Source organism: Dipodomys spectabilis, unplaced genomic scaffold (genome assembly GCF_019054845.1).
Source record: "Dipodomys spectabilis isolate Male_0828 unplaced genomic scaffold, ASM1905484v1 ptg000048l, whole genome shotgun sequence".
Taxonomy (NCBI): domain Eukaryota; kingdom Metazoa; phylum Chordata; class Mammalia; order Rodentia; family Heteromyidae; genus Dipodomys; species Dipodomys spectabilis.
In genome coordinates, this window is record NW_024870725.1 from 2438902 (window position 1) to 2460330 (window position 21429).

Sequence of the window (21429 nt, forward strand, 5' to 3'; positions counted from 1 at the left end):
TGCTAATACAAACAACCATTATAGAAAGTAAAGATGACATCTAGTGAGCAAACATTTTCTCCCGGGATGGTTGAACATTACCAAAACAATGAGAGTTAATTTGAATTAAATTCAAGCAAGACATAATTTTAATTAGTGGTCTCAATGTGGTCCTTGAAATATTTTCCTTTCTTGTAGGAAGGTAATGATAATTATATAAAAAATTCTCATTAAATTTCAACTCTATGCCACACACCATGTACTGGGATCCATAAGCTATCTTGTCAATGTGAAGACAGTTTAGTTGGGGAAGATTTGGATATCTAAATATAGCTTCAATGAAGTATTATAAATGTAATAATAATTTTAATATTATAGTTATATTGCCTCAATTATAGAAAATATGTCCTATATTTTAATATTTAAAGTTTTTATTAACTTTAAAATAACTTCTCTTATGTATTTTTTATAATACCAAATATAGTATCCATTGATGCTATGCTAAAATTAACTATGATGATTGAGAGTATCGGGATCGGTTTGAAGGATGACAATGGAAATCAGAAAGACTCTGACCTTATAGAGCAGAGCCTGATTTTTCTGATGGAAAATATATCATGTGGAATAACTTACAAATGTAATAGACTAAGCAGAGGGAATTCCAATTAAGTTAAATCATGCAATATATTTTAAGCTTTATTTGATTTTTTAAGCTTTATTTGCTGGTGGTTTTAGTGTATCCTGATTTGTAATCTTTTGGATAAATCAAGGAGTGGAATTCTTCACTCTTCTTCAACCTAGTACTAAAAATCCTAGCAAGAGCAATAAGGCAACAGCTTGACAAAATAACTGGAAATGGACTTGTGACTTACTTGAGAGAGAGCTATTCTTTAACCAAAATAGTTCAGAGATAGTGACCAGACTCTTAGTTCAAGCTCCAGGAGGACCAAAAAGAAAAGATGATGATATCATAGATGTCATAGTCATGCAATGAATGTATTAGAATAGAGCAGGAATATTTTCTGAGCACAATTGTTTTGACAATAGCTACTAACCAAAATTTATAGAAAGAGAATTGATAAAATTCATATAGGGGCTGGGAAGGTGGCTCAGGGGAAGAGTACTTGTCTTGCGTGCATGAGGACCTGGGTTCGATTCCTCAGCACCATATAAAAGCAGGAAGTGGTGCTGTGGCCAAGCTGTAGAGTGCTAGCCATGAGCTGAAGAGCTGAGGGACAGTACCTAGTCCCAGAGTTCAGGCCCTAGGACCGACCAAGAAAAAAATCATATAGATATACCAGCATGAAAATTTGAAACCACAAATAAATTGAAGGATCATTAAAAACCTTAAGAATACATATATCAGCCATTCTAACTGGGGTGAGGTGGATGCTAAGTGAAATGAACTACAAGACATGGACACAAGAGGATTTTCTTTGTTGTTGTTCTCAATGTACTATATGGGTTCTTTTTTGTGTGTTTTTTTTCTCCCTATGCTTTATCTCCTATTGAAATCGTATTCAAATTTGGTACCCTGAGTATTGTATATGTATATATGTTTCTCTGAACTAGGGAAGGAAAGGGGAAAAATAAAATGCTGAGACAAAGGACGAGTGGGAACCTATGCAACAGCGATACTCACAGGACAATATGTTGGAAATGATTTATACAACTTGGGGGCGTAGAGGGAAAGAGCGAGAAAAATGAGGGGGGTAACAAGTTAGGAAAGAAATGTAATCACTACCTTACTTATGTAACTTTAACCCCTCTGTGTATCATCTTGACATTAAAATTAAAATAAAAGTAATTAAACAAAAAGAATATATACATCTTTCAAAGTTATTCTCTCATAATCCTACAATTTTTAGTATTATGGAACCAAATTATTCAGTATATAATAACGTATAATTTCTCTTTTGAGAGTTTTCATTTTGTAGTTTCATTTTAAGTTGTGATGGCTTATTGATTTCTTAATTTATGTCAAATTATCAGATCTGGTTATCAAAATATGTGCCTAAAGGAGAATACTACCTTAAAATTATGAAGGAATGATTTGTTAAATCTCTTCTACTCAGAATACAGCCTGGAATTAGAAGATTTTTATTACTTTCATGTAGGCAATTTACTTGAAGATGAAGAAAAATAGTCTATTACAAGAATTATTGAAAGTTTGTTTTGAAATCTTAATCAAAATGCCCTGTTTTCTCATAGATAGACAGACAGACAGACAGATAGATAGATAGATTGATTGATTGATGAGACAGATTTTTTTCTGTAATTATAGCCAAAGGCCATGATTTCATCTATCAAACTACAATAACAAAATAACAGAATGAGTATTTTAGACAAACAGGAGGTTATTTCTCATAGTTCTTGAGGAACAGAAGTTCTGTATCTATATGTTGCCCGATTCAGTAGCTAGTGCTTCTAGGTTCATAGACAGACATCTTGTGACTTCACATGGCAGAATGGGTAACAGTTGTTTAGAATTTCTTTTATAGGGAAACTAACCACACCCTTGAGATTCTTCATGGATAGAGCACCAAAAGTCCACCTCCAAATATGAACACAGTGGGACCTGGGTTTCAATATGAAATTTGGTATGACACATGTATCTAATTTGCAGTAGAAAATATATCTTATTTTACCTAAGTCTTCACTCATATCTATTAAACCAAAGTATTTTCAAGTTGGAAACTAAGAGACTGTGTTATTACTTAGGTGCTTTGTGTGCAGCCAAAGTTTGAACATCATTGAATAAGTACTGGTTTCAATAGCTAGCTATTGATTTTATCAAAATTACATGACTTTTTCTCTCTAATTTAGAAATGTAATGACAGCAAGAATAATATTACTAAATGTACAAGTAATATACTGGATTCATTTGAGGTTCATAGAACTGGAGAGTAAATTTTCCTACTTGTTTGTATTGCCATCCTCAGTTTAGAGATATTTAATAAGTTCATGCAAACTTTTGAAAGATGAATGTAAGAGGTAGCACTTCGTTCTTGTAACTTAAGCATAATAATTTTTCTGAGTCTTAGCATCCTGATGACTTAGAAGTTCTTCCTAATATTGTGTGTATAAATGCAACTGTCTGTATGTATATTACACATGATGTAGTACACCATATATAGGAAGTTCTACTTTATATGCAAAATAGAGGGAGGTCTAATTTAAGGAAAATTCATCTGTAAAAATGGAGCATTATACAAATAGAAGATAATAGCAGCACTAATGGGTTGTAAGTTTTCCACTACCCTCAGTGGTCATTAATTATCACATTACTCTCTACTACTTCCCCTCATTGACTAATGTGTTTGCTGAAAATGTAGATATTTAATTTACTCTTGATTACCTATGAGGATTATAGAACTTCAAATATGTATATTTTTTATAGTTTACAAAGAGTTCAAAGGAAATAATTGTCTTTTGTCTCATATTAATATCTAGGGAGTGACACATTTTATATGAGTAGTAGTTGTTTCTGATGTGTTCATGAACATCAGGTTAAAAAAATGAAAGAAAAAAATTTATTTGTACCAAAATGACTCTAAATCAAACCTCTGACCAAGATCCACAAATTCAAAATACTAGACATTGCTAGCCCCATGGCTAAAGTACATACATTTTTTTTGGGGGGGGGTCTGGTTGTGGGGCCTGAACTCTGGGCCTGGGCGCTATCCCTCAGCTCTATAGCTCAAGGCTAGTGCTCTACCACTTGAGTCACAGCGCCACTTCCGGCTTTTTTCTTTTTGCTTATGTGGTGCTGAGGAATTGAACCCAGGGGCTCATGCATGCAAGGCAAGCTCTCTACCACTGAGCTGCCTTCTCTTGAATAATTTTAAGAAAAATTATTCATTTGTATTTTAAAACTAGTATCTGTTGATCATCATATGATTTTTGTTATGATTTATTCTGTCATTAAACAAGAAAATATTTGATCCAATTATTCATGCAATTGATAATAATGTCAGGATTTACTCTGTCATTGTATACCACATAATTTTTACAATCAATTCAAGTTAGAACCATCTGTTGGTTAATGACATTTGGTTTGTTTAAATTACATCAATTATACAGATACATTGTGCAACTATGGCAATGGGAAAATTATTTGGCAAATATTAAAAAGTCACACAAGATATAAAGCACCACTTGAAATAAAACTTATAGCTCCTTTCACAAAAATTTATTGAAAAATAATTTAACAGAAAATCTCAACTTTTGACTCTTATTCTTAAAAGTAATGTGTATTTGGATAGTAGTAATTGTAAAAGTAATAATTTTACAAATTCATATCACAGCCAATAGATTGTACATATTTTAGATCTAACCCTGTCAATTATGTAAATAGATTACATATGGTTGGCATTGATCAAAACACATTACATCTATAAACTGCTTTGCTGAATGGAAAATTATTTGTATAAATACTTAAAGACAATAAAAATGTTTTAAAAATGTTAGTAAAATGATGATAGTTTTGGGAAACATGGAATTATGAGAAGCATTTCAACTTTAAATAAGATTTGTACAAAGACAACAAACTTTAAACACTAGAAATCTTATCATGTAAAAGAGTCATGTCAGTTTTACATAGGGATAGAATGCAGCCCTGCAAATAATTGGTGGGAACTTCTATTAATTTTTTCATTTCTAACACTTACCAAACAATCATTCAAATCCACTGTATGAACTGCAGAATCAAACTGTGATTAGCAAATAAAATAAATGCAGTTCAAAACACAAACTCTGTGATAAATAGTTTTGTGTTCATATTGTTTTACTTCACTCCAACACTTCTTTGTATATTGGCTGTTATTTTGATAGATAAATCTAAAACAGAAGTGTGTCGGTATAATCAGCACATAAGTTTTTATGTGAGTCATTAAATAAGGAGGCATTGAATAGGAAAAGTGATGTTGCTATTGGTCTGGATATTTTTTATTAACTGATATTTTGCTTGTTAAATGTTTACTTTTAGTTTTACTTTTTAGTTTACTTTTAGTTTTAATATTAAGCTTTATCTTATTTAATATTATTTCAAATGTATATTAATTTTAAACATTTATATCCTGTCATTTTAAATGCTAGTAAATAAAATGTGTTTGTAAGCATTTACAATAACGATATTTCAGTGTCAAAGTTCATACAATTGTGATTTTTCCAAATTTTACAATGTAGTATCAACAACATTCCTGAACAATGAAGATTTAGCTTGTCTTTCTGTAAATAATTTCTTTTCTAACTGAGATAAAATTGTTCATATTTCATTCTGTCATTTCATGACACATAATCTTCTAGCACATGTTCACATGTACGTGTGCGGTGTAAGCACATATGCATGTGCACACACATGCACAGACAATGACTAAGTACTAAGAAAGGCCTCTTGGCAAAATATTGAAAAATAAGAAGACACTAGATTTTAGGATATATAAGCCCATATATACTGCCCATGACAATTATATATTAAAATTTCTAGATAAAGACTTTTATGACAAAAATTTCAAGGATAAACTCTGAAAGAGAAAACTAAACAAAAGTTACTATTCAAATGTTCTGAAATGAAAAAGTGGGGAAAATGTAAAATCAGTTCCTTGAGTTGGAAATATAAGTTTGATGACTGCAAGTGACAGGGTCAAAGTGTAAAGACATGATGTTAAACCGAAATGCCTTCTATGTCATCTGGAGTGTTTACACAAGCAATGATGACCTTCAAATTGGTTATATGAATTAATCATAAAATATTTTGAGGTGAGTCTTGAGTTAAGATACTTTGACACTTTAATGTGTATTAATTATAATTCTTTTGTTTAGAAACTGTATCTATGTAACATATGGAAATTTTTGACCTTCAGAAAAAACTATTTATTAGAGAATACAAATGTTGAGAAGCTTAAAATATGCTTAATAAAGTTATATTCAGAATATTTGATGCATGAATGAAAACTACTTATGTAGTTTTCAAATAGGAAAACTACTTATGTGTACTTTTCTAATCAAGTAATTGATGATGATAGTATGTTTAAAAAAGGCTGGGTCAAGGTTTATTAGAATTGAAGTTGAGGGAGTATAAAGTTGCATTATAACTTTGGAAACTTTGACAAATAGTTACAATGAATCTTTCATCACATGATGTTTATATACTATTTAATGAGAATCTCAGCCTAGCCTATGTGTATCACAGACTCTTTGTTGCCAGATTAACCTTTCTAAAATGACAATTGCATCATGATATGAAAATGTAATGAGATTCACCAAATTTGTAGTAGAATTATGCCTCTCTGAGATATAGTGGACACCAAAAATGTTGAAGCATTTGTAATTGGCATGAAAATGATTTACCTAAGTATTGCCAACTATATTTCTAGGCATCTATATGTTCCAAAGCTGGCATTGAGGTACTAATATATGAAATGTAGAGAGAATCAGCTTTTGTGTTTCCTCTCTGTTAATAACAAAAAGAAATAGGCATGAATGGAAAGCATTTATTCATAAAAAATGAAGGATTTATTTCCACCCATAAAATAACCATAACCGTAAATAGATTAGTTTAATTTATATGCCATGGCTTCCTTGAAAGGTTATACACAGATAAATTATGACTTAATTATTGGCATAATAGCCCCTTTTATTTGGCACCAGTAAACTCTTTCAGGACATAAAAGCAAATTTAATTTTCTATGTTTCTAAAGGTTAATTTTCATAATATAGGTTTACATATATTAAATAAGAAAAAATAGCTCTGTAGTTTAAATGTCCTAGTATTGTGAATCTGAGCAGAAGAATGACATTAGATGATGATGCGTAATCCATCAAAAATTGAAGGACATTGAGCTCAGTGGTGGAATATTTCCCTTGCCTCTCCAAATCCTTGGTTTAAACACAAGTATTATAAAAAATGATCAAGAGAGTTAAACCAAATTTTCAAAACTTATAACAAAAAAATCTATAAGCTGCTGTAGTTTGTATACTTTCATATTCATTTCTATATAGAACTATCACAAATTACAATATGAATAATGTAGTTTAAAGAAATAATAGGTACCATTGCACTAATAATGGAGAAAAGATAAAAATGTCATTCATTACTCTATCAAAATTAAAATTTCATAATCCTTTAAAATATTGCTTTTATACTGAGATTTTAAGAAATCTACTTAATTTTTTTGTTCTTAACATATATTATTATTGTAAATAAACTGTACAGAAGGGTTACAGTTATGTGAGCAAGTTAATGAGTCCATTTCCTATAGAGCATTGTTACACCCTCCTTTATTTTCCCCAACCACCCCTTTCCTCCTCAACTCCTCAACTCCCCCACCCCACCTGCAAAGTTGTAAAGTTCGTTTTCAACATACTGTCTTGTACATTTCATTGTTAAAATGGGGCATCCTGTATCCTTATTTCAGCATTTTGTTATTTCCCTTCCCCTCTGCAAATTAGAAAAATATATATATAAAAGATGCAGGACACCGGAATCAAATATAATGACAACATGGGTTATACTATGGTGGAAGAACATATAAAAAAACAAAAAAAATCACATAGCACATTAAAAAGAACAGCAACAAAAGCTTCTTTTTTCCCTATCTTGAGGTTCATTTTGCTTAGCATCAGGTTATATGGTCAGTCGTACATAGCTTTTGACCTCTTCTGCCTTTCCCAGGCATACTAGTTATTGCAGATAAGGGAAATCATGGGAACTATGTTTCTTTGAGTCTGGGTTACTTCAGTTAATATAATTTTGTCCAAGTCTTTCCATTTCCTAACAAATGGGACAGTGCCATTCTTTCAGATGGAGGCATAGAATTCCATTATGTACACACACACACACACACACACACACACACACACACACACAAATCACGTACATTTTTTTGATCCATTCATCTACTGAGGGCATCTGGCTGGTTCCATATCTTAGCTATGGTGAATAATGCTGTGATAAACATAGTTATGCTGGTAGCTTTATTATGATCTTGTTTATGTTCTTTTGTGTAAATGCCTAAAAGTGAGATTGCTGTGTCATAGGGCAGCTCTATGTGTAGTCTTCTGAGAAACCTCCATAATGCTTTCAAAAGTGGTTGAACAAGTTTACATTTCCACCAACAATGCAATTCCCTTTTGGCCACATCCCCTCCAGTATCTCTTATTATTAGATTTCTTGATTCTAGTCATTCTCACTGGGATGAGGTGTAATCTCAATGCTCTTTTGATTTATATTTCTTTTATGGTTAAAGAAGTTAAGCATTTCTTCATGTGTCTATTGGACATTCTTATTTCCTGCCCAGATAAGTCTCTAAGTCTTTAGCCCACTTATTAATCGAGCAGTTCCAAAGGCTATCTACAAATTTAATGCAATACCTATCAATATCCCAACCTCATTCTTCAAGGAAATAGAAGAAGCAACCCCAAAATTGATCTGGAACAATAAAAAACCCCGAATAGCAAAAACAATCCTTAGCAGAAAGAACATTGCTGGAGGAATATCAATACCAAACTCCAAACTCTACTACAAAAATATAGTAGTCAAAACAGCTTGGTACTGGCACAAGAACAGACCTGAGGACCAATGGAATAGAACAGAAATCCTCAAAATGAACCCACAGACCTATAGCCACCTAATCTTTGATAAGAGAGCTAAGAAAAGATCAATGAAATACAGAATTTTCAGTAAATGGTGCTGGCAAATTGGTTCAACACCTGTAGAAAACTAAAGCTAGATCTCCATATATCACCCTGCACGAGTCAACACCAAATGAATCAAAGACCTTGAAGTCAAAGCAGGCACCCTGAAAACATTACAGGAAGGAATAGGAGAAACTCTAGGGCTCCTTGGCACCGGTCAAAATTTTCTTAATGAAGACCCGAAACACAACAAACCAATAAAGGTTCAACAAACGGGATTGCAAGAAACTGCAGAGTTTCTGCATGGCAAAGAACGTAGCAAGCAAGATCAATAAAAAGCCCACGGATTGGGAAAAGATCTTCACCTGCAATACAACGGTTCTCATATCTACATTATACCTAGAACTCAAAAAATTAAATCTCCCAACAACAAATCCTCAAAGAAACAGCTGCCCGATTACAATAATATTTTATAGTGATTTTCTAAAGCAATTAATCACATAAATATAAATGTAAAATTATTCTGCAAATTATTGAATAAAGAAATGCAGCATCATATTAAATTGGTGATATTTGTTAGCCTGCTTTCGTTTATAGAAATATTATATTGTAAATTTTGAAAGTGGGAAATGAAAAGAAATCAAAGTCCAAAATATTGTTGAACATTAGCCTCTTTGTGCATGAACCTTATTACTGAACAATGCATCATATATTATTACAGTTGGGACATTCTGATATTTGCTAAACCTAGACTAAACTAGATGGCTTATTAATGCACCTGCTCTATATAAGCCTCCCAACAAACACACACACACACACACACACACACACACACACACACACACACACACACACACACACACACCCCTAAATGTCAATTGGAAGGAATGCATTTCAAGAAAGAATTAGAAGTATAGTGTGACAATGTTTTTATGCACATTCAGAAATGGACCATACAAATCAGTATTTTTTTGCATTAAAAACGTTCTTATCCACCCATTCATTCTCTTACAAATAGCTAAGAAAATTCAGTTCATGTATTTCAAGAGAGTTCAAAGGGAGTGCATAGCCAGACTATACAAATTCATTGTAATGTTATTCTTTTGCAATAGCATTTAGTAACTTACTAGCACAGGTGTCTTAGTAAAATAATAACATTTTTACATAAATTAGTTTGCCAATTTTTGTGTAATCAAGTGAATATAAAATTATATTTTTTTACATTAAAAGTAAAACATGCTACCCACTTACCTTGCATTCTATTCATTTATAATTTAACTTGTGTTAGGATTGAATAGTTTACTAGTAGGTGTTGAATGCCAGACTCATTTGATTTTCTCAGCAATATTTATTATTATATCCTAATATTTAAATGTAAAGTTTTCAGTGTCTTGAAAGATAGAATATGTATAAATATATGAAGACAATATTTATTAAGATATACTCTATATTATATATTATTGTGTATATTATTTTTACATATTTAAATATTTTCACATTATGATAAAATATATTTAAAAGATGATATTTATACATATTTAGTACATTTTTTTAAATTTTTTATTGTGAAAATACTGTACAGAGGGGTTACAATTACATGGGCAAGATAATGAATACATTTCTTATCAAGCATTGTAGCTTCCTCCATTGTTTCCCCTTCCCATCCCTTCCCATCCCCCCCCTCCCCCCCACTAATTACATATTATTGTGTATATTATTTTTACATATTTAAATATTTTCACATTATGATAAAATATATTTAAAAGACGATATTTATACATACTTAGTACATATAAATTTTATGTCTCCATAATACATATTTTATTTATTAACACAAAATTAAAATACCCCTTAGCATTCATTCATTATACTTAGCAATTATCCTTATTTGATTCTTGTTAACAATTTTTGAATTTAAGTTATATGAGATAGCTAATTATAGATAAATACTGCATTTATCTATAATGGATATTAACATTTTATTTTTCATGATCTTAAATTTATGAAAGGCTCACAAGTGTAAATCTTTATATTGTGCCTGAAAGCACTTAAAATATATTAACCATACATAATTTGGGAAATTAAATGAAGTTTACTCTAAAATTAAACACACTTGTAGCTTCTTAAGGACATACAGTCAAAACGTTAAGATGTTCTGAAATTTAGCCTTTCTATCAGGGCTTTGCAAGTATAGTAAAATGGTTAAAAAAAATACTCATACCAGCTGGATGCCAGTAGCTCATGCCTGTAACCTAGCTACTCAGGAGGCTGAGATCTGAGTAACTCAGTTCAAAGCAAGTCTGGGCATGAAAGTCCACGATAGTCTTATCTCCAATAATCTACTCAGAAAAGGCCAGAAGTGGTACTGTGGATCAACTGGTAGAGAGCATGCACTAGTTATTGCAAATAAGGAAAACTATGGGACCTATGTTTCTTTGCGCCTGGCTTACTTCACTTAATATAATTTTTTCCAAGACTTTCCATTTCCTAACAAATGGGGCAATGCCATTCTTTCTGATGGAGGCATAGAATTCCATTGTGTATATATACATTTTCTTGATCCATACATCTACTGAGGGGCATCTGGTTTTTCTTTTGATGCTTTTTTATTGTCTAGAGTCCATATGCGAGAGGAAATAAGTAATATTTGTATTCCTGAGTATAGTATATTTTATGTAATATAGTAATATCATGTCCTCTTTTTTTCTACAGATGATATAACTTCATTCTTTTGAATAATAGTCCTGTGTATACACAGCTTTGTTTATCCACTCATCAGCTGAAGAACACGCAGATTAATTCCACTATTTGGGTACTGTGAAAAGTGCTGCAACAAACATGGGTCTTCAAATTGTCTCCATTTTTTCCTGAATTATGTTACCCATATTTTATGGAAACTCTATTTTTAGTTTTTCAATGAACCTCCATGCTGATTTCCATATTGATTGATTGTTTTATTTTTTATTCTTAACAATGCATGAGGGGTTTATTTACCCCAAATACTTACCAGTCTTTTCACTGTTTATTTCTCTGATGATAGCCATTAGGATGGGAATGAGAGAGAATACCAGTGTAGAGGGTTTATTATTTGTTTTGTTTTATGTCAGTTCTGGGGCTTGAACTTAGTGTCTGAGCTGTATCCTTGAACTCTTTTGTTCCAAGCTAGCACTTTACCACTTGAACCACAGCTCCACTTTCACCTTTTCTTTATTGGTGCCTAATTGGATACTAGTCTCAAGGACTTTCCTGCCTAAGCTGACTTGGAGCTGCTATCCTCAGCTCTCAGCCTCCTGATTAGCTAGCACCTAGTTTGTCTGTACTTTTAACTAGTATTTCATTATTGATATGGACCTGGAACATTTTTTATGAATTTATTGGCCCTCTGTACTTCTTTTGAGAATTTTCTGTTCACTTGTCCATTTACTGATTAGATTATTATAGCATGCTATAAGTTCCAGTGATTTTTGGTGTAATAAATATCTTACTGTATCCTAATTTTTTGATGATGCCAGTAGCTTAGTGCTTTGATTTATTCTTTATTGAAATCACCCCTATATTTGGAGACCTAAAACTACAGGTTCTTATTTTCTTTTTATCAGGAATTCAGGTGGTGCGCAAGAAAGATGGCTATTTGTTCCACATTTACAGGTCCCTCAAATGAAGTGGTTCAAATATATAGAGATTGCAAAGTTGCTCCCATGAGTCATAACTGGTGTGTGATGACATATCTGACACCCAAGTATCACATATGTTGGTGACACCTATGATGGAGTGCCTGCAATGGCTGGCTTTTCTGTACATTGTATTCACTTTTTATGCACTCTTTTCAAATATCTTAGGCTTTCTCACAACATGGTAATCTTTTGTACCTGCCCATTTTTCAATTTAGCTGGCTTTCCTTTGAATTAGTAGTTCAAGGCAGAAATAGTATGGTTTGATAACACAGTGTGTGCCTAAATTAGTAATAGTATGAACTATAGGAAAATCTGAATACCAAGAATGAAATCCATTAGCAAGCAATCTTTTAACAGTAACTACGATCTACAGCAATACTGCAGATAAAAATGTTGCAGCATTTGATGCCACCTTTCCTAGATGTCACAAACTTTTTATTTTAGACACTAAAATCATATTCTCATCATATCACATACAATGATAACAATCTGTTTTTAAAATCATTATCAAATTATATCCATACTATGTACCTACTTTTGCTTTCATAGAGCAATATAAAATGAATTCCTGTTCAAACTTTGTACTATTATGCTAAATGCTAAAAATCATTGAATTATGCTAAAAATTATTGGAATTTTGAACTTTTACATCTACATTATTGAATAATTTGTGTTACTGTCTCAGCTCACCAGAATAATTATGTTTATTCATGTTTAGTATTTTAAAAATAATCATTTTTATCTAATAAATAAATCTACATTCAAATGGTAATTAAAATTTCCAATGTGCTCAGAGGTCGGGACGGGCCCACAGCCTCTTGCTTTTAAACAAGTTAACCTTGATTCTGTATCTAATGTATCTTGTTTAGAAATAAAATAGAAGCAAATCTACTGCCTGTTGCAGCAGGTTTGAACGCAGATCTGATTATTCACTTAAGCCTGAAATTGTTCAAATTTCAAGATGTTAATATGACTTCACCAGATAATAATACAGCTGCCAAACTTGATGCATTAAGCAATTATGTAGATTATTGCTGAAACTTCGTAATTTTCTTCCTTCCAGTCCCAGCGACGGGTTACATTTCACCTACCAGAGGGCTCTCAGGAAAGCAGCAGTGATGGAGGCCTGGGAGACCATGAGCCAGGCAGCCTTTCCAGCACCTCTCATGCTCTGCCTCTTGGCTATCCTCAAGAAGAGTACTTCGATCATGCTGCACCGATCAACCGCACTGAAGGAGATGGCAACTCTGATCCTGAATCTGGTAAGTGCCAACTTCTCAGTTTCCTCAAAATAAGTGGGCTTATTGAATTTTAATTGAAACTATTATAGTCATACATGGGAAGATTATGTTACTATGTATCATAATTACCAGTGATACTAGTCCATAACAATCATGTAGCTATGACATTCCTAAAAGGTGAACATGCAGAATTAAGTGGATAATTTATATGAACCATTTGAAAGTATTTTCAATGAGTGACCAACGTTACTATAAATAATTTTAATGAAATTTATTGTAGTCAGTTGTTGAGGCATCAGTAGAATTTTCTACATATGAATACATTTACACATGATAGATGTATCATCACTCATTCATGGATGAATCATTATTCCATAAATGACATTATAATCATATGTGATTATTTAATCATCAATTTTATTTTTATTTATTTGTATACATATAAATGACATCTAATTATAGAAATCATTTTATATACCTCATGTTTAGCTTTAGTGCATGCTAGAATCATTTGCAGTTTTTTTTTCTTTCTTGGGACATAGAGATTCTAATTCCAATGTGGGGAGGTTGGTTGATGGTTTTTAATAATATACAGCAATCATATGTCTGTGTAACAATATATTTAGAATGATATTCACATTTGGAATCCAGACAAAAGGCATAAAATTTATGGAACATAAACTCCAAAGAGCTTGGATTCTTAAAAATTGTAAATTGAAAATTTATTTTCAGTTTATTTTCTTGAATATGTATTGAGCAGCCTTGTTTCCTTATAATTTTAGAAACTGCAAAACTGGCTAAGGTATATATATATATATATATATATATGTATACATATGTGTGTATATATATATCTTAGTAGACTTTTAACATTCCAAGAAATAATAATTTGCTTTAGATATGAATTAAAGTCACAAAATTTTGTGATAGGAAAGAATCATAATTTTAAAAACACAAATAATTACTCTAAATAATTAGGTATCAACACATTATATAAATATAAATAAGAAAACTTGAAAATAATTTAAATATGGACATAGAATTTAAGTAAAACATGTAGACTTTAACAATAGCTTTTTCATCTTACTTTAATTCTCTTTTGCACTTGAAAAGTTAAGTAAAATTGAATGGATACTAAGATTTAAACTAAAATTAGTCAGAACCAATGACATCATCTTCAGATGGGCAGTACTGGGGCTTGAATTTAGGGACATGTACTTGCCAGGAATATGCTGTATGGGTAAGTTATGCTTCCAGGCCTCAATTTATTTCTCTCTTCAAATGTGGATGGATATTGGATATTAAAGGTATTATCAGTAAGTAAAGATTGTATACTTTTAAAACAATAAACACAAAGTCCTAATCATGTTATCTCCATCTACACTAGTTATCCACACTACAACATTATGATTTCTAATAAAAATGCATAGGTAGTTGTGCTAATGTCAGAGACATTCTATAATATGAATGCAGAGATAGTGTCTAAGTACATAAAGCAATGTTGCCCTTCATACAGTATGTTTTAGGTGCAGGTCCTTCATAAACTGTTAATGGATACAAATAGAATAGTATAAGAACTTATCTTTTTAACTACAGAAAATTATTACTTCTGCATATGTTGTATCTTAGTCACTATGGTCTATTCTGAATAAACATGATGTAGAGCTAACCTTGACATAAATATGAAGCTAAGTGAGATAAGAATATATTACGATTGATTAGAAAAATCAGGGTTCATTAGGAATCATAATACACTTAAAATTAAATACATATTGACTGTAATTACATCTTATAATAAGAGTTGTTTAAAAATCCATATATAGTTTTCTTTCCAGTAATTATATTTATTCATGTTAAAGATGTATTATTAGCAACAAAGCAATAGCTAATTCATATACATACGAAGCTTTATTTAAAAAGAAAAATAAAGCCTGGCGCGGGTGGCTCATGCCTATAATCCTAGCTACTCAGGAAGCTGAGATCTGAGGATCATGGTTCACAGCCAGCCCAGGCAGGAATGTCCGTGAGACTCTTATGTGCAATAAACCACTAGAAAACCGGAAGTAGTGCTGTGGCTCAAGGGGTAGAGGCTCGCTTTGAGCTAAAGAGCTTAGGAATAGCGCCCAAGCCGAGTTCAAGCCCCGCGACCGACAAAAAAAAAAAACAACAAACTTACTTTTACGAAGGACTAAATAACTTTCTCCTCTAAACCTACTGGAAATACTATTTTGAACAATATGTATTTTGTTCATATTTATTCTACGGATTGGAAAAAATGAAAATTCCATGTTAAAGATAAACTTTCCTAAATAAAAAAAAAATATTGTGCTGGATTTAGGCTATAATATTACTAAAACAAAGGCTACATTTTGGCTTTTTTATTAAAAAAACAAAGAATGTAAAAATAGTTCAAGTGTATTTTCCATTTCTACATGTTTAACAATATTATTGCATCAATGTTTGAAGATTATTTTACTATGAATACTATTAAAACACTGCTCTCCTACAACACCTAAAATTTTCTCTAAATATTATTTCAAGTTACATTTTTGTTAGGTGTGCCATTTTTGTACAATTGTAAATTAAAACTTGCACAATTAAAAAATGCTTACTTCAAATGAAGTTTTATTACCTTCAGGCATTATAGTGAAATTTTTAATACTGTATGTATGCATATTTTGATTAAAAAGAGCAACTTAGCTGGTGAAGAATTTATCCTGGCAACACAATTTCTTTAAGCTAATACTGATAAGTTGCTTTGATTCTTTCAAAAGAAACTCTACAGCTCTGAAATTGTACACAATAATGAGTTTTTTTGGGGGGAGGGCGGTCCTGTCGGGCTTGAACTCTGGGCCTGGGCACTGTCCCTCATCTCTTCAGCTCAAGGTTAGCGCTCTACTACTTGAGCCACAGCGCCACTTCCAGCTTTTTTCTTTTTGCTTATGTGGTGCTGAGGAATCGAACCCAGGACCTCAGGCATGCAAGGCAAGCACACTACCACTGAGCCACCTTCCCAGCCCAATAATGAGTTTTATATGATGCAGATGTCAATAAACTGTGCGATGTTAGTGAATAGCACCACAAAATGGAATGTAAATCGTTGGAGGAAGTAAATATTGTCTTTAAGCAATGGAAAATTAAATTATTCAGTTCTCATCTCATATTTTCAAATATATTGCATTCTCAGTCTGCTGTCTTTCCTGCTAATGAATTGTTAAAAATACTATATATTTCTTAAAATCCCTTTTAGGATCATATAAACAGGCAAAAATACAACTTTCAAGAATGATTTTTTCCCCTAAGTTTTCTAGAAGGATATACTAAAACTAATTTTAAAAAATAATTCCCTGGTTGGTAAAAAAAATCACTGACTATATGAAGAAATATTGCAATCATTGTTCTTAAACATTTTGTCAAGAATATTAAATTTTCTTTTTAAGATTAAAAAATCAAGGAAACAAAACAACTATTTCATTCTTTTTAGTCCAATAGTTTACAGCTAGATGGCTTTGTGAATTTTTAAATTGCACATTTCTAATTTTCATACTGTAGCTTTTGGTACAAGGGTCCATTAATGTCATTTGCTGTAGTTCTCTCTTCTTAGCAACAAATTCTATATTCCACACTTTTTCACCTGCCATAGCCCCCAATTATGTTCATGGTTTCCAATGCGCCATGTTCTTTGATGTTAGCTAATGTATCAAAAATCAAGCACATGTTTAATACTATGTTCCACGAACCACTGGCTAGTCTTTATTTAGTAATAACTGGAAATCTGAAAGATGAATATAGTGTCTCAAGCATGTAAACTAACTAGTCAGGTTATATGATCTAGCAAACAATGCAGTTTAAAGCCAGCCCAGGCATCAGTCTACACTTAGCTCTGGTGATACATGATCATTTTCTTCCCTAAAGTACAAGTACAATGTCTGGGATCATTGTTGTGCACCTGTCATCACAGTAACACAGGGAAATACAGGTAGCAGAACAGCAGCCTTACATTGAAAATAACCAATACAGAGAGGCTGGCTCAAACTGTAGCAGGGCCTGCATAGAAAATATGAAAAGTTCAGAGTTCAATCAAAAGAACCATAAATAAATAAGTAAATAAATAAATTTATAAATGAATAAATAGCAAATGAAAAGAAATTACAAGAAAAACATCACTATTTACTTTTTTATTATTGTGCACACTATAAAAATGTCTGGATTCTCAAAGGATGTGCTGGAAACATTCATGAAGATACTGTGTGGCTCTGGAAATGTTCATTCCCTATATTACTGTAAGGGATTGTACATATCCAGTTATGGTATTTATATAGGGATTTGAGCATACTGTAATCCACATGAGACTACTATTTAACATATTATGTACCATTTTATGTTCATACCTACATATAATTTGTGAAAAAGAGTATCTTTTCGAAATTTATTTTTGAAAAAAATGTTCTGATATCATAGTTTAGACTGAGTTCAGAGACTTAATATTAGCAATTGTTAGCCACATCAAATTTAAGAAACTTCTATAGAGTACAGTATATGTGAGATTCAACTCCCCTGCCTCTTAAATAAATAATGCATAGCAATATATTTTATAGGTACATTGTAAGGAAAAAAGGTCAATTACTAACTTCCTACTGAACTAGTGGCATATGTGACTGATCACATATGAGATCCATGTTTGTTTGGAAGAGAATTGGTAAAATATATGGAATTCTAAAGATCCACAGATAGGACTTCAATTTACTAGACATGAATTATTTCACTTTCAGTAAACCTTCTCCAAAAATGATAACATAAAAGATATAGCTTAATCAGCATTTAAAGTTTCTTCAACAGAGTTATATCATGTGCACACAAAAATCTTCTTTGATGGGTATGATCATTTCACACAGGAAATCATTTCATCTTTAAAATTCTGTGGCTTGTCTGGTAACTAAGACATGGTCCTCAAAAATCAAAATAATTTTGTGTCAAATTGTATCCACTTTAAAGTTACATTTGGTTCTTTTTTTTTTTTTTTTTTACTAATAGTACACTTCATTCTGTGAAACAAATAACTAATATACATTTAGTCCTAATAATATTTAATTCTATAAAAACATTAAGAAGATTAATATAGAGAGATAGAAGAATGAATTGAGAAGGAGGGGAATGCAGGGAAGAATTCACTGTATGTACTATAGTGTTGAGAAACATAAGGGAAGGTGTAGTTCAAAGATGATGAATATTTTAACATGATGACACAGAACAAGATACATTGTGCATATAAACTGCATTGTTAAACTGCAAAAAATTCAATATATAACCTAAAACTAAGATAAGTGAGGGAGTGGGATGGGGGTGGGTGAGAATATTGAAAGTGGTGACATGTTTGAGATGCACTGTATTCATGAACTGATTCAGTGAACAGAAACTGTTTTGGACAACTATTTAAAGACAATAAAAGTACTTAAAGAAAGTTAGGCCCAGCATTGTATTGAGATACTATGAAAAAGCATGAATATTAAGTTGACAGTAAGTAAGTCTAAAAGGATAAATCTGCCAACATATATCTCAGATGTCTTTTTGAAATTCGTTATTCTTTCAATAGATCAGATATGCTTAACACTCAGAGACATTGCTAATTAATTCACAAAAAGGAAGTAATTAATCTTTCTCTGGCAACACTTTATTGATCCTCTGCTGTAATCTAATTAATTTTTATAAAAAATAGGAGACCAAGCTGACTGAATAGATTACTACTCAGAATCTTGACAAATTTGTCTTGGTTGGCTAAGAACGTTGACATGAATATCACTAGGGTTATTATTAGTTGAATGTTTCATTATTTGAACATCTAATTCTAAAGGGTGACATTTGATAAAATGAAAAAAAATAGCAAATCAAAGAATGAATCTTGCCGGGCACTGGTGGCTCATGACTGTAATCCTAGCTACTCAGGAGGCTGAGATCTGAGGATCATGGTTCAAAGCCAGATGGGGCAGGAAAGTCCATGAAACTCTGATCTCCAATAAACTGGAAGTGGCACTGTTGCTTAAGTGGTAGAGCACTAGCCTTGCGCTGAAGAGCTGAGGGACAGCTCCCAGGCCCATAGTTCAAGCCCCACGATGGACCAAAAAAAAAGAAGAAGAAGCTTTAAGAATAATTCATCATTAATACCCAGCATTTCATAGTTAAAAACATTAGGATTTAATTGTCTAAAAGCGAAATAAACCATCCAAATATTTTTTCAAGGAAACTTTTGATATATTAGTACTTGAGGGAAAACAGTAAGGTGTACAGATTGTACTAATTCTTGATATAAAATTTCAATAAGAAAATTTCAATTCATTACTATAAATTAAAAATTATATATAAGGTGAAAGTAACAGTTTTCCAGAGGAGAAATCTGACAACTTCTGAATTTGTAGTTCATAGTCTTATTCATATGTGTGTGTGTTAATTAGGTGGTTTGTTTCATTTAAATTCATTTTCTTTCCTTTGGTTTTTAAAACACAGTCTTCCCAAGACAGCCTTAAACTTATAATCTTCCTGCTTTGGCCTCCTGAGTGATTTCATTCCCAGTGTGCTTCATCACACCAAGCTTCATTAGGTTCATTTTGTTAACTTAAATTCCAGGAAAATTTAACTCCATAGGCACCATTATAATTCCTTTGAAATGCATATTCCAAAGGAAGTCACACAGGAGTTAATGTATAACAATAAAAATAAAATGAATCCCATCAGCTTGTTAATATATTTACAAGAAACAAATAGAAAATATGTTCAATTTAAGGAAGTTATGCTTCTTTTCTTGAAGGTATACAAAGAAAATATAACACATGGAGCCATATTCAAACCACCTTTATATACTCAGGGAAGGGCAGAGGCAGTGAAGTTAAGAAGTGGACCATCAGATTCAGGAGTGGCCTTCTACATTCCCATTTCCACCATGGCTTTTTGTATTGATCACTCTTCAAAGGAGACAGAGCAGGTTGAATGAAATGAACCCATGGAGGAATCAGTATCAGATATCCTGTTGACACTAACTTGTGATGGACACAACTGTGGTGATTCCTACAAATTGTAGCAACTGCTTATAATTCATCCTCTAGAGAAATCCCTTGCTTTGGTGCAGATAAAGTTTAAGGTAGTCTCCAAAATTTATGTGTTGTAATCTTTGTCCTGAGTATGCGAGCTATGTTCGTTTTGAAAGTAAGTTATCTAGCCAGACTAATTCTGTCTCTGCTGGCTAGATATAAAATAGTTCCTTACTTAAGATGACTGTACTTGTGAGGTTTTAATGGTACAATGACAATATGTATTCAGAGAAAGCATACTTTGAATTTTGAATTTTAATCTTTGGTGTACTGGAGATATTCTAGGCAATTTTTACTATAGTAGGAAGTACAGGTCACAGTTAGACATGCCATAAGGGTATACAACATGCACTCTAATGTATTGCTAAGTCATGAAATTCTGTAGGTAATGAGTTAAATGAACTTGTGACTTACAGTATTTTCTGCTTAAGCTGGGATTATAGAGATATAACCCTATCATAATCTGAGGAGCATTTGTATTTAAAACTTAATTCTTAAAACTCGATTCTTAGTGTATAAAATAACACTAGTCCATGAAGGAAAAAAATAAAATGATGTACATTAGTTCTGCCAACCTGAAACACTGTATTTTGAAAATCAAGTGAAGCTCAGGGACACAAAGGGTATATATTTTCTCTCATATGTACATATTTTCTCTCATATGTGAAAATCAGATTTAAATTATAAACATATGCAACAGCAATATACACAAGACAATATGTTGGAAATAATCTGTACATCTTGCAGGGGTGAGGGTTTGGTGGGGAGGGAAAGCAGGAGAAAAATGAGGGAAGGTGTAACAAGTTTGACAAGAAA

General features: G+C 32.0%; 1 protein-coding gene across 6 annotated transcripts in view; it reads left to right on the top strand.

The window, feature by feature from the left end:
• Pcdh11x (protocadherin 11 X-linked) overlaps positions 1 to 21429 on the top strand; it is a 619725-nt gene that overhangs the window by 390988 nt on the left and 207308 nt on the right. For all 6 annotated transcript variants that reach the window (XM_042678788.1, XM_042678789.1, XM_042678790.1 and 3 more), the window contains one exon: positions 13354 to 13552. In XM_042678788.1, coding sequence (XP_042534722.1) covers positions 13354 to 13552 — 199 coding nt within the window. The remainder of the gene's footprint in view (positions 1 to 13353; positions 13553 to 21429) is intronic.